The sequence below is a fragment of the Pipistrellus hanaki genome (genome assembly GCF_964339955.1).
Source record: "Pipistrellus hanaki genome assembly, chromosome: 2".
Lineage (NCBI taxonomy): Eukaryota > Metazoa > Chordata > Mammalia > Chiroptera > Vespertilionidae > Pipistrellus > Pipistrellus hanaki.
Window position 1 is genome coordinate 155,248,310 of NC_140504.1, and position 12,652 is coordinate 155,260,961.

A 12,652-nucleotide genomic window follows, 5' to 3' on the forward strand; every position below is an offset into this window, starting at 1 on the left:
TAACACTTTAATTTCCCTCACTAATGGATCCTAGAAAAATAATACTTTTTAATATATGTGCCATAGTGTTCTTAAATTATTTTTATAAGAGCATTTTATATTACCAAACACAGCTACTGGAGATCTGATGATACATTAAAAATATGCTTCAAAACATATATATTTACTTTTAAGTTAATGAAAAGAAAAAAAATACAGATATATACATTTTTCCTACCTTCTGTCTTCTGTTCATCAAAAGCTGATTCTAATGGTGGGCCAAAGAGGGGAGCTAAGGCCATAGAGTCATCTGGAGGTTTTTTGCTAAATCACACACATTAAAGCAAAACATAAAGGGAATATTAATGGTGAAAAACACATACATGTTTTCACAATAAGGCAGATGTATGTGTGCACTTGTGTATGTATGTATGTATGTATGTTAGCACGCATGTGTGTAAATTCCCATAGGTCTAGAAAATATATGTAAGGATGTCAAATGTATTAGCACAAGAGAGTTGGTAGGAGACGAGATCCCTCAATGGGAGACCAAGGTGTCCTTTCAGTAACTAGAAGGAGGAACCTCTACCTAGAAGAGATACGTTTATTGCAAAGGACCTTACTCTCTCTCTCAAGATCCCCAAAACTACCCCAACTGGTTTGGCTCAGTGGATAGAGTCTCGATTCCAGTCAAGGGCACATGCCCGGGTTGTGGGTTTGATCCCCAGTATGGGGTGTGCAGGAGGCAGCCAATCAATGATTCTCTCTCATCATTGATGTTTCCTATCTCTCTCTCCATCTCCTTTCCTCTTTGAAATCAATAAAAATATATTAAAAAACAAAACAATTAAATGTTCCCAAAACACACAGAATATAGGACTCTTCTAATTTAAAAAAGAACAAAAAATCTCCACCCACTGTTATTTGTCTTCACCACACCCCTGTGTATAGTTAATGCAGTTTATAATTAGTGAGAGATAGGTCAGGGAGGCTAAGTGATAAGCCACCCAGGAAGTTTGTATTAAAAGAAACTGGGTCTACCAGCTTCTATAATAATTGCATGTATCCCTGCCTCCTACCCAATAGACTAGTTATGATCTCTTAATACCTTAAGATAGCACATCTCGGAAAGAGAAAAAGAGTACTGAGAAATCAGGGAGGGAAAGAGGGTAATAAGTTAAACTCTTTTCCTTTTCCCAATGATTATTTAAACTCATTATTAATGAAAAGTTGCATAATCTTCACCATTTCTTCCCCAGATTAATCCTAATTAGTTCTCTGTGTGGGTGGTGGGAGGTAAGAGGTGAAGGGGAGAAAGGAGGGGTTGGAGAAGCAGAGAAACCAAAAAAGATTCATCTTTTCAATAGGAGTCTTTTTGGGAAACAATGTCCATTTGTATATTTGCTTAATCCAATAAATACACAGTATAAAATACAATGTTTTGCCCCAAACAAAAACAAAACAGAAGATTCCTTTGATGTGTGGCAGGTAGAATGTATCATGAAATTGTATCCAACTAAACAGGCTACTCTTTGTAGGAAAATATAAACATATTTCAGCGTGGCATCCAGACCCCAAAGGACCTCTTCATACAGATTTTCAGTCTTGCCATTAGTGAGGGTCTGCTCATTCTGATAGTTACTGAGGGTGACTACAGAGTCCTTTCCTAAAGGTGTCTCTCAGGCTGCACTTATGAGAAACGATAACATAAATGAATCACACTATGAACTTACACACAATGGCAGGTCCTGTTGTAAGAGGAGCTGCGTTTAGTCCAAATGAGAGGCTGAACTGTTAACAGTGGTGATGCCTTGTCTGAAACACAGCCAGAGTCTCTCACACTCACCTTACGAGTTCTGGTGTCGGTGTGGAACGCCTGGGTCTGGCCACTTCCTCACCTGATACACAGGACAAAGGAATTTTTAGGCATATTTTTCTTGCCATTCCTTACTCATCTGTCTTATGAGCTATGTTTGGAAACACTTAGAGAGTTTGGTCCCATCAATAAGAAACTCAACATGAAAGCTTTGCAAAACAAACCCAGAAAACAAACCTTCTCCCCTGTCAATGCAACGGTCTTATATTAGGCACATGTAGTAGCATTTCCTCTGGCATTTGTAAAAGCCTAATTAACCAAGGAATTACCACGATAGCCATCAAATAGAAGATTTGTATACTGCAGAGCTGGTGGAGTAGCATAACATTCTTCGAATGTCTGATGCCTCCTTGATCAGGTCTGCTTCCCAATTACCAGAAGAGAACAGTAAGCCAGGCTGTATGTACATAGGACATGAATCGAGCATTCTCTGCTGGTTCTTTTCTTGAAATGCCAAGAAAATGTTATACCTTGAACCAGGAACCATGAATTTAGAATTCCCTAGAATGTGTTGTATGCAGCAAAGGAAGATCATGCCCTATGTATATTATAACCTATTCCATGTCACCTTAGCTGACTAAAATTTTTATACCAAATAACACAAGAATGGGTAAATTGTATTTATCTTCAGTTCCTTCTGCCCTCTCTTTCCACCCCCCATCATCAAGCACACACTTGATGAACTTCATTTTTAAAGTCAAATGACACAAGAGTTGAAAAATACAGGAAGAAAATAAGCAAAGTTTCCCCCCAAACATATTCATTTTCAGAATTTAAACATTAATCATCAGAACCCACTAAACCCCTTTATCCTTATATTTCTTTGCTATAAAAGGCATATTTGTAAGTCTTAAAAATCAAGCCCAAAAGTATATAAGTCAAATGTATATATGCTTCAAGATTCAAGGAACTTATTCCTTCTTTTAAATTGTACTCTATTTTTGGTAGCTAAGATATACTTACTGGATAAGTTCCTTTTAATTGCACCCTAGAATTAGAAATAGACACTATAAGGTTTAAGACCACATATATGTTATGTACAATATGTATATTTCTGTTATTGCAATTAAACTGAACTCAAAGAAATCGATGTGGAAAATGAAAATTTTCTCAGAATCACATTCAAGTTGGAAATTGTAGACACATTCATATAAATCAGTTTTCATTTTACTTAGGATTATAGAGAGAAAGGAAGGGTAAATTATAAGTCTCCCAAACCAGAAAAATCCCTTACCTGGGTAGATCTGGTAAATTTTAAAGTAAATATAAAATAAAGTAAAAATTAAAGTAAATTATTAAACAGCCTATTAAAAAACAACCCTGAAGTCTAGTAGACAAGAAAGTAAGTCCAAGTTTAAGTTACATTTGATGTTTGAAAATCATAGACTATATTAGGAGTACTGCCTGCTCTTATCATAAACTAGTAGAAACAGTTATTAGTTTATTAATGCATATAACTGGATATAAGTGGCAAATGCTATAGAGAAGGAAACCTTTGAAGCATTGCCACTGAATGGGCTATTTTACATAGGAAGCCAGGGAATTCCATCCTTCCCACCAGATTGCCCCACCCCAATTTCTTCTACTTGCCTGCTAGCTGGCCCAACAATCTACCATTGGGGGGTCATTCCTTTAGTTCAAGGCATGGGATACTACTGAAATACAAACAGGCCTGACAAGAAGACTAGTAATAGGCCCTAGCAGGAGCTTACTTTGATAACAGAAGGACTGATTAGATACAAAGATTTGATTCAAAACCACTAGGAAAGGGTCTTAGCATGAGGTGCTTCCAGAAAAACAGACTACTGAAAGGGTGGCACTGTGGGTGGGGTGTGGCTTGGCAGGGCTGCCTGAGGAGAATGATGGGGCAGACAGAGCTGCATAGGAAAAGTGGAAGTATAGGAAAGTATTTCAAAAGGTATGACCATTAATTTGGTGGGTGGTCAACAAACAGTTTTTCTACTTCCCTACATTGGTGAAGTGTCAATCTAGTGGTAATATATAATTTCTGGTCTCAAATGATAACATCAATAACTCAGGACGAGATATAGCACTATACGAAGCTTCTTCCCCTATTTTGTAAAGATTTTTCAGAATTGGGGTTTGTCTCATTTTCAACTCATTTATTATAGAAGAGCAGTTTCCATCTGAACAGGATCCATTAGATGTTTTGTAGTGCGTGGCCCAATCTCTCAAACTAGTTTCTGTCTTGTTCTGACTAATAACACAATCTGTGTGTGTGTGTGCCATGTAGAGAATTATTATTTTGGTAGTTAAGAACTTTAAAAATAAATATTTGATGTTTAAAATATTAATTTGTTTAAATAAATCTAATTATATACAATCACTTATTTTAATAAATGAATATATTTTATTAAATTAACATATTTATTTAAATTCATAAACATTTAAATACATGTGAAAGTTTAAATCAGCAACAGTTTGAATACAAATTGGCTTTTGAAAAATAAGACTGTATAGACAAAAATAACAAGAGAACAAATTGTTTAAATCAAAATGTTTTCCTAGCCGAAACCGGTTTGGCTCAGTGGTAGAGCCTCGGTCTGTGGACTGAAGGGTCCCAGGTTCGATTCCCGTCAAGGGCATGTATCTGGGTTGCGGGCACATCCCCAGTAGGGGGTGTGCAAGAGGCAGCTGGTTGATGTTTCTCACTCATCAACGTTTCTAGCTCTCTATCTCTCTCTCTTCCTCTCTGTAAAAAAATCAATAAAAAAATATTTAAAAAAACAAAACAAAATAAAACAAAAAACAAAATGTTTTCCTAGGTTATGAAACCTCAGCTGGTCATATTTTTATTAATAAGGTCTGAAGGAAGAGACCCATAGGCTCTAGGTTCTAAGGAATAGGACCCCTATAGTATTGTGAGACCTGAAATCCAGCAATTAGGGGGCCCTGAGGCTGTACTGAAAACCTTTCAGTCTACCTTACCCTTTTAACAAAAAAAAGGTAATACTTATGAAAACAAGAAAGGTTCCACGCCTCTTTTGTATTCATCGATTCCTGGTGTATCAATTCATTCAACAGATAGTTACTGTTGGGAGACCCTGAATGAGAAGCCCCTGCAACGTTTTTATTAGATACTCCACATGAATAAACAATTGTCCACTAAATGCAGGCAAGGCATGGCAGAAACATGCAAGAAAATGCTTGTTTAGAAATTAGGAAAGATAAAGTAAGATCAACTTAGAAAGGAACAGATACTTGAGCTGCAAGTGAACAGCAACAGAAAAGGAAGTCCCATTGTCAGCTGGATGTGGCATACAGATTTTGATAGCCTTGGTGTTGCAGAATGATAAATCCAGAGCTGGGTTATAGTGATGTTGACTACACAAACCACATTCAGAAAGAAAGCCCTTTGAATTAAAAAAAAAAACAAAAACCTCACCAAATGACCACATTTTCAATGATTGCCCTTATATGTAGGTTGTGATAGAATTTCCTTCATTTTGAATTAGTTAGTTCACTTTTTTTTTTCTTTAAAGAAAAAGAGTAACTTGTCATAATCTGAGATGTCACTTGAGATCATCCATACTTGCAGGTGTTGCTTTCTTTGACACTCAGCCAAGTTGCTTTACCAGCAAACCACCAGTTTCTCAGCTGGGGCACAGTATTTGCCTTAAATAATAACCAATTAATTGAATTGGCACAGACCTAGGGATATTTCAGATGGCATTGTTTTCAATTCCATTTCCTGTCTCAAGGGACTGGCCAGACAGAAGAGGGTATTTAAAACATAACAAAGACCCGTTTTTGTTGTTTTGAATACATCACTCTTCAATTTGAGGAAAATGATTGAGATTTTACTTTGAACAATGTAAACCAAACTGATTTTGTCTTCAGTGATGGCATATAGAATTATATGATAGCCTAGGCATATCGACTTGAAAGCATGTCTCCTCCTCTAAGATGGAAACTGTGATTATGCATTATGATGTATCAGTGTACACTGAACAATGTAATTTATTACAAATTCAGTCTTAAAAAAACCATGTGGCTTAAAAATGGTTTCTTTATTGTCCTTACAGTTTTCTTTTTCTTTAAACTTATAAACTTCTATGATGCTTTCTGGCCAATCTCCAGGTCTTATTTGCATGAGCATGCACGTGGACACACACACACACACACACACACACACACACACCACCACCACCACCACCACGTTAGGAGTTGGGATACCTATGTATTAATTTAGTTTAATGTATTAATGGAGAAGTGTTCTTATAATCCTAAAATATGTATGGACACTTATAAAACCAGATACTTCCAACCAGTAAACTGAATTCATCTGCCTCATTCGATAAATTTGATGAGAAGCCAACCTGGCCACCTGGCCTTGGCAGCAATTTTCTCTATACAGGTTTAAGATAAAAATGTTAAAAGTTCTTACCGGGCTGCGCCTCTGTGATCAGCAAAAAGGAAGAGAGAACAGACACCTAGTCAGAGAATGATGGATCAGTCAACAGGCTTGGGTAATAGAAGGTTTCATAAATAGCTAACGAAACATGCACTCCAAGTAATCAGGTCAAAGGAATATAGACAGTCATGGTGCTTGTGGCTCATTTAAAACGTAAGAAAGTTTGGGAGAACTCTAAAGAGAATCTGTCCGTTGAATAATATAGCTTTGCTCCTGGGGATGTAATACTTTCAAGTTACTGGTACACAGAACAAGGTGGAAACATACAAGAAATTGTGTTAAATTGGCATAGGGAGTTTTTCTCCGGATTATTTGGGGAGAGGGGTTTTAGAGAACAGGCAATTCAGGGAAAGCTGATTCCCTACACAACAGGGTGTTAACAAGCATTATAAGCAATGCATTTCCTACATAATTAGGGCATGAATTGGAGACTCCAAAAATCAGAGACCAGGATTAGAGATACTGCTTCTTAGCCTGGTTCTTTTCTTAGTGTTCTGTGGGATGTATGCCAATTAGGACCTTATTTTGCAAGTAGCAATTTTTGGCTTAGTGGTTTGGGCAGCCTCTATCAATGAGTAAGAATGTGGTGGGAAAGATGAGGTACCCCTGCCAAGTGCCAATGGAAAAATGAAATTGTTTAGCACCAATAGAATACTAGTAGACCAGATGATGTCCGGAAAACACAAGCAGGCATACTATTCCTTTCTTTCATTCCCCAAACTTTGACTAATGCTATCAATCTACCCCAACAATCTCTGATAGGGTCCACTCTTTAAAATCTTTCTGTAGTAACAAAGATGACTGTGATGTGAGTGAGGGAAGAGATGATGCTCAGAGTTTCACTTTCAGGATATGAGAACCTATGAATTTACCAGAGGCCACCTGGGACCCCCTATTGGCCAAATCTCCAAATGTGGGCCAGGAGTACAAATATAAAAATAACTAAGAAGGTTGTTCAAATGAACAGGATGGTTCTACTCTCCAGAACACACAAGGGAAATAAAACCTATAATCTTTTAAATGTGGGAGGCTTCTCTGGCTATCTAGTTCAGCTGCCTTTATGCTATAAAGGGGAAAGTGAGGCTGAGACTCACAGCTAGCAAATAAGTAGAATCAGAGACAGAATTTCAGCCTATAAACTCTCATCATGCTCTTTCTAGGATACCAAGTGTGACATTGTTGGAGAACTCCTAAAAAGCAAAGAGGCCTTGTGGCTAATGTCTAGGAACAGTTACTTCTCAGATGAATTTTTTAAATAGCCAGGAATTTAGATATATTTACTCTAGTCAGTTTCATTTGTAAGAGTTCAGACTTTATTTTTTGCCTTACTTTACAGGTACTAATCCAAATTGATTCCATCTCTCTTATAAATCTGTCTATGGGCACAGATGAAATTTAAATAAAATTAGAAAAAAGGACTGATGAATATGCATTTCTGGGCTTAAATTCTTTTACTAATTCATACTGTTTTGAGAAAAGTTCAAATACTCTTCTATATAAAGATTTAGCATGTATGATTCTTTTTTTAAAAATGTATTTTTTATTGATTTTAGAGAGGAAGGGAGAGGGAGAAATATAGAAACATTAATGATGAGAGAGAATCATTGATCAGATGCCTCCTGCACACCCCCCACAGGGGAGCAAGCCCACAATCCAGGCATGTGCCCTTGACCATAACTCATCAGTCCATAGGCTGACACTCTATCCACTGATCTAAACTGGCTAGGGCGAGCTTTATAATTCTTTAACAACCAAACTAACAATCTCCTTGAAAGAAAGACATGTGGGAATTTATGATTTCAGCTTCAATTTCATGGCAAAAAAATTCATTCTTTTGTTTTGTTAATACTCATCTGAGGATATTATTTTTCCATTGACTTTTAGAGAGAGTGGAAGGGAGGGAGGGGGAGAAAGAGAAGGAGAGAGAGGAAAAGAAAGAGAGAGGAGAGAGAGAGAGAGAAAGAGAGAGAGAGAGAGAGAGAGAGAGAGAGAGAGAGAGAGAGAGAGAGAGACAGACACTGATGTGAGAGAAACATATCAATTGGTTGCCTCTCATACGTACTCTACCAGGGCAGGGACCAAACCTGCAGCCTAGGTATATGTCCTTGACTGGGAATTGAACCCAAGACCCTTCAATATATAGACCAGTGATTGGCAAACTGCGGCTCATGAGCCACATGCGGCTCTTTGGCCCCTTGAATGTGGCTCTTCCATAAAATACATTTTGGTGCACACGTACAGTGTGATTGAAACTTCCTGGCCCATGCGTAGAAGTCAGTTTTCAGCTCTCAAAAGAAATTTCAATTGTTGTACTATTGATATTTGGCTCTGTTGACTAATGAGTTTGCCAACATAGGACGATGCTCTAAACACTTAGTCACACTGGCCAGGACAACAATTCATTCTTAAAAGTAATATAAAATACAGCAATGGGGGAATTAAAAATGACACAAGTTCCCCCAAAATAAAATTATGAGAAAAATACAAAATAAAATGCAAATTTTAGACAGCCAGGAGAAACTTAAATTCAAGAATTTTTAGTGATATAAGATTACAAAGAACAGTACTTTACTAAATAATTTCAGCATGCTAATCCACCCAAAGTAAATCATATTTTAATTTCCAGTGAGTTAAAAACCTAAATTTTAATCAATTGTTCTTGCATTTTTTTCTAGTAAAAGACACCTCATAAGACAGCATTTTGGAAAACTATTTGAAGAATGCCTTCATCAAGGAACAGCTGTTCAAATTCATATAGTCACAAGTTCATTAACCAGAATTCAGAAGACCCTGTAGAAGCTGTGGAAAGGTCAGACCCAGAAAGCCTCAGGTTCATAATTAAGAGCTATCTGAAACCTTAAAACACACACACACACACACACCAAACTCCAGAATTAAAATTGAAGGGCTTTATATATGTTAATTATCACCTTTAAGGAGCTATAGGCATTGCTGAAGGACATGGACAGTCAAATCATTATCAGCCTAGAGGGGAGGGGTTTGCCTATTAAAAGTTTTATTTTACTGTTTCTTCTGATATTTCCCATGGCCTTTAAGCTGTTAGCATTCTTTGTGCTACCAATAGATTTGTTTCAGTGGTGGAAAGAAACTCATTCTGTATCTGGGCTTATATTCTACTAGAGGCCCAGAGCATGAAATTCGTGTGTGGGAGGGGTGGCCCTCGGCCTGCCCTGCATCCCCTCGTAATCTGGGACCTCTGGCTCCTAACTTCTGGCCTGCCTTCCTGACTGATCACCTCTAACCACTCGCCTGCTTGCCTGATTGCCCCTAACTGCCTCGGCCTCTGCAAATGCAACTTCGTTTAAAAGAACATCCGGAATGATTCAGCTGTCTGGTCTAATTAGCATATTATGCTTTTATTATTACAGATGAGCTGAACACTCTAATTATATTGTTGAAAACTCAAATGTGTACAGGGCAAAGAGCTGGGGTGCTGTGTGTAAGGGCACATGTGTTTCACAAAGTTTTGGTTAACTGCCCACTACTTAGGTATACTCGTGCCTGCTATTCCGGAATGTGGGCCTAATACTGCCAGATCTTCAGAGTTGTTGAATGAAAATGCACTATTTAAATTATTTTTAAAAATTCAAATGTTCTAATTTTTAAATGCAGACTAAAATTGTTTTTAACTACACTACATAACAGAACACTTATCCAATGCTCAGAAGCTGCAGGTGGCCAATTGTCTGATTGTATACATCTGTATCACAGAAAATAAGCTCTCAGTAAATTTCATCTGCTGTTTTTATTATTTCACCTGATTACTCAAACAGGGACTCTGCATGGCCTATTTATTTTTCTGAACAAATTTCTTGCATTCCTAATTAAACATTAATTGTTCAATTCCGAGATTTATCTAGATCTGTTGATAAATTTTGGAGGTTTTGAAAAACATTTTATTTTCCCCTCTACTTTTATTTTGGTGTTCACTTCAGAAATAGATAACTCTGTATTTTGAGGCTGTTTTCAAAGTGAGTAAATACTACTAACTTATGATTTGATTTCTAGAATAAGGCTATTTATTTGTATTTGTACATGTTATATTTATAAAATGTATATAATGTGAAACGTATATTTTCCCCTATAGAATATACTTGAGAATATGTCCTTGCAGTCCCCACAGTGTCCTTACTCCACATTAGGTTGTTTTTTTTTTCTTTTGCACAAAATAACATAAATTATGTTAACTGCGATCGCTTAGTCTTAGCCAAAGTAGGTTAGTGTTTTAAGATATTTAAAACATAATGTCTTGTTCATCCAAAGCACTAAATAACTAGCCTCAGGTTTTGAAGCTTTATGACATTTTATGACATCCTCATTTGCTAAATTCAGTGCCATGGGGAAACAGAAAAATGAGTGAAAAGCTATAAAGCACCAAATGAATATTATTTTTATATAATCTAGTCATAGCAAATTCAGTGATCCATGTTAGAGAATTTCCTAGGAAAAAAATTGGTATATGATTATTATGTTTATTGTTTTAATTCTACCCAGTTTTACTATTTGTTTTTAAAGCTTTAGGATGAAGACAAACTATCTGGCAATGCAGTATGAGTACTCACCACCTTAAGTCAAGTCTCTTCCAGCCACCATTTATCCCCCCTTTGCCCTCTTCCATTTCTCTCATCCCCTTTCCCACTGGCAATCATTATACGAAGATATTTTTCAGATTAACTGAAAAAGAAAGTAACTTCCTTTTTCTAGGCCAGCTTCACAAACATTCATTCAGGATGGATATTAACATGTTGTATATTTAAAAAAATTAACTTAAAAATATTTGGCTAGTTATAGTATGTACATGTAACTTGACTAATTCAAGTGGAAGTTGCAATAAACAAAATTCAATACCTAAAATATTTGGTCATATGCCTGTGATTGAGGCAGATGTGAATCTTTGCAAAATTACCCTGAGGCCCTTTATAACTGGTAAAATTACTCTGTGGCCCTTTATAGCTGGTAAAATCACTTAGCAACCAACTTCCTCATCCCCCCGCCCCCTATTCAAAATCTTGTTTAGGTATAAAACACAATCCATCATTCAATATACAGATGGTGAAAGCAAATGGAAAAAAAAGTTTGGCCAAAATGTAGAAATAAATTGTTATGTCTTACCGGACTTTTCCTCTAAAAGCGTAAGCATGGGAAGGAAAAAGGAGAACATAAAAGAGGTGAAATGCATTTTCAAGAAGCAGTAGCTCAAGGCTCAGAATAACCATGCTTAAAGCAGCTCTCCAAGGTATTGCTCTAATAATTCCTAGGCTGCTGGCTTAAATTGCAGGGCAGCAGCATATATCACCCCAAAACATGCCATTTTGGCATATTGATTATTTTGAGCTGTAGGCACTTGAAAACAACAAATGCCTAAAGAAAAATACTCCCAAAGAAACTCAATTGTCATTAATCCTCCTCCTTCTGGGAATTTCATCAACCAGGGAGCATTAACTCATCACAAGAGAGGAAACCAGAAGGCAACACCATACTCAGACAAACTGTCACAAACCATGATACCTCCCATCTATTCTTCTAAAGGTCCATTCATCTTTCCTGAAAATTACTTACTTTCCCCTAGAGGGGTATATCCCCTGCCCTTTCCCTATAAAAATGATATTTAATTCTAAATGTCATTTATTTGAGTTACTTATTTTTCCTGGGTGTCTTTCATGCATACATGAAGTTTGCATATTAATAAATTTCTGTGTGGGTTTTCTCTTGTTAATTTTTCTTCTTGTTAGAGGTCCAGCTAAATACCTAAATAAGATTGGTAAGAGGTAAAGTGTTCAAGCTATAGAGGGCATAGAAATGGGCTTCACTGAAAACATTCTAAGCTCTCTTTTGAACTGTTTATCAAATAGATTTGTACCTTGGAAGTAGAAAAGCATGCTTTGTAATACACTAAAAGGAGCTGAAAAATGTCATTTATGTTTTAAAGCCAGGCATGATTATGAGCATGAGGTTTTCCAGAAATTGCAGTCTTGTCAGGGAACCCAGTACCTGTCATCTCCTAAGATACCCTAGCTACAACCATCATTCGGTCATTCCATCTTTTAGTTTTCCCCACTCCCCATGGACAATTAAAATTAGTTTCTTGGCGAGTGGTCTGATTCCTTGGAATGATCTTTCATTTCCTCATCAGCTGTCCAAAGTGAAGCCTTCATTTCTTGACGTACTCCATGAACTTTCTATGTGTGGTTCCTAGGCTATGGACCCTAGGTCCAGTTTCATTTCCTAAATCCATCCTTTTACTCTATCCTCAGAATTATTTCCAAAATAGTGAGGTGAATATATTACTCCATTCTTCATAAAACTCTCTATTATTCAGAAAATAGAATGTAAGCTTCATT

General features: G+C 36.8%; 1 protein-coding gene across 5 annotated transcripts in view; it reads right to left on the reverse strand.

Annotated features, from left to right (window-relative positions):
* The window catches only part of SGIP1 (SH3GL interacting endocytic adaptor 1), a 204,664-nt gene that overhangs the window by 67,591 nt on the left and 124,421 nt on the right, over positions 1 to 12,652 (reverse strand). For all 5 annotated transcript variants that reach the window (XM_084871371.1, XM_084871368.1, XM_084871372.1 and 2 more), the window contains 3 exons: positions 2,819 to 2,843; positions 1,826 to 1,877; positions 218 to 303 (listed from right to left, as the gene is read on the reverse strand). In XM_084871371.1, coding sequence (XP_084727497.1) covers positions 218 to 303; positions 1,826 to 1,877; positions 2,819 to 2,843 — 163 coding nt within the window. The remainder of the gene's footprint in view (positions 1 to 217; positions 304 to 1,825; positions 1,878 to 2,818; positions 2,844 to 12,652) is intronic.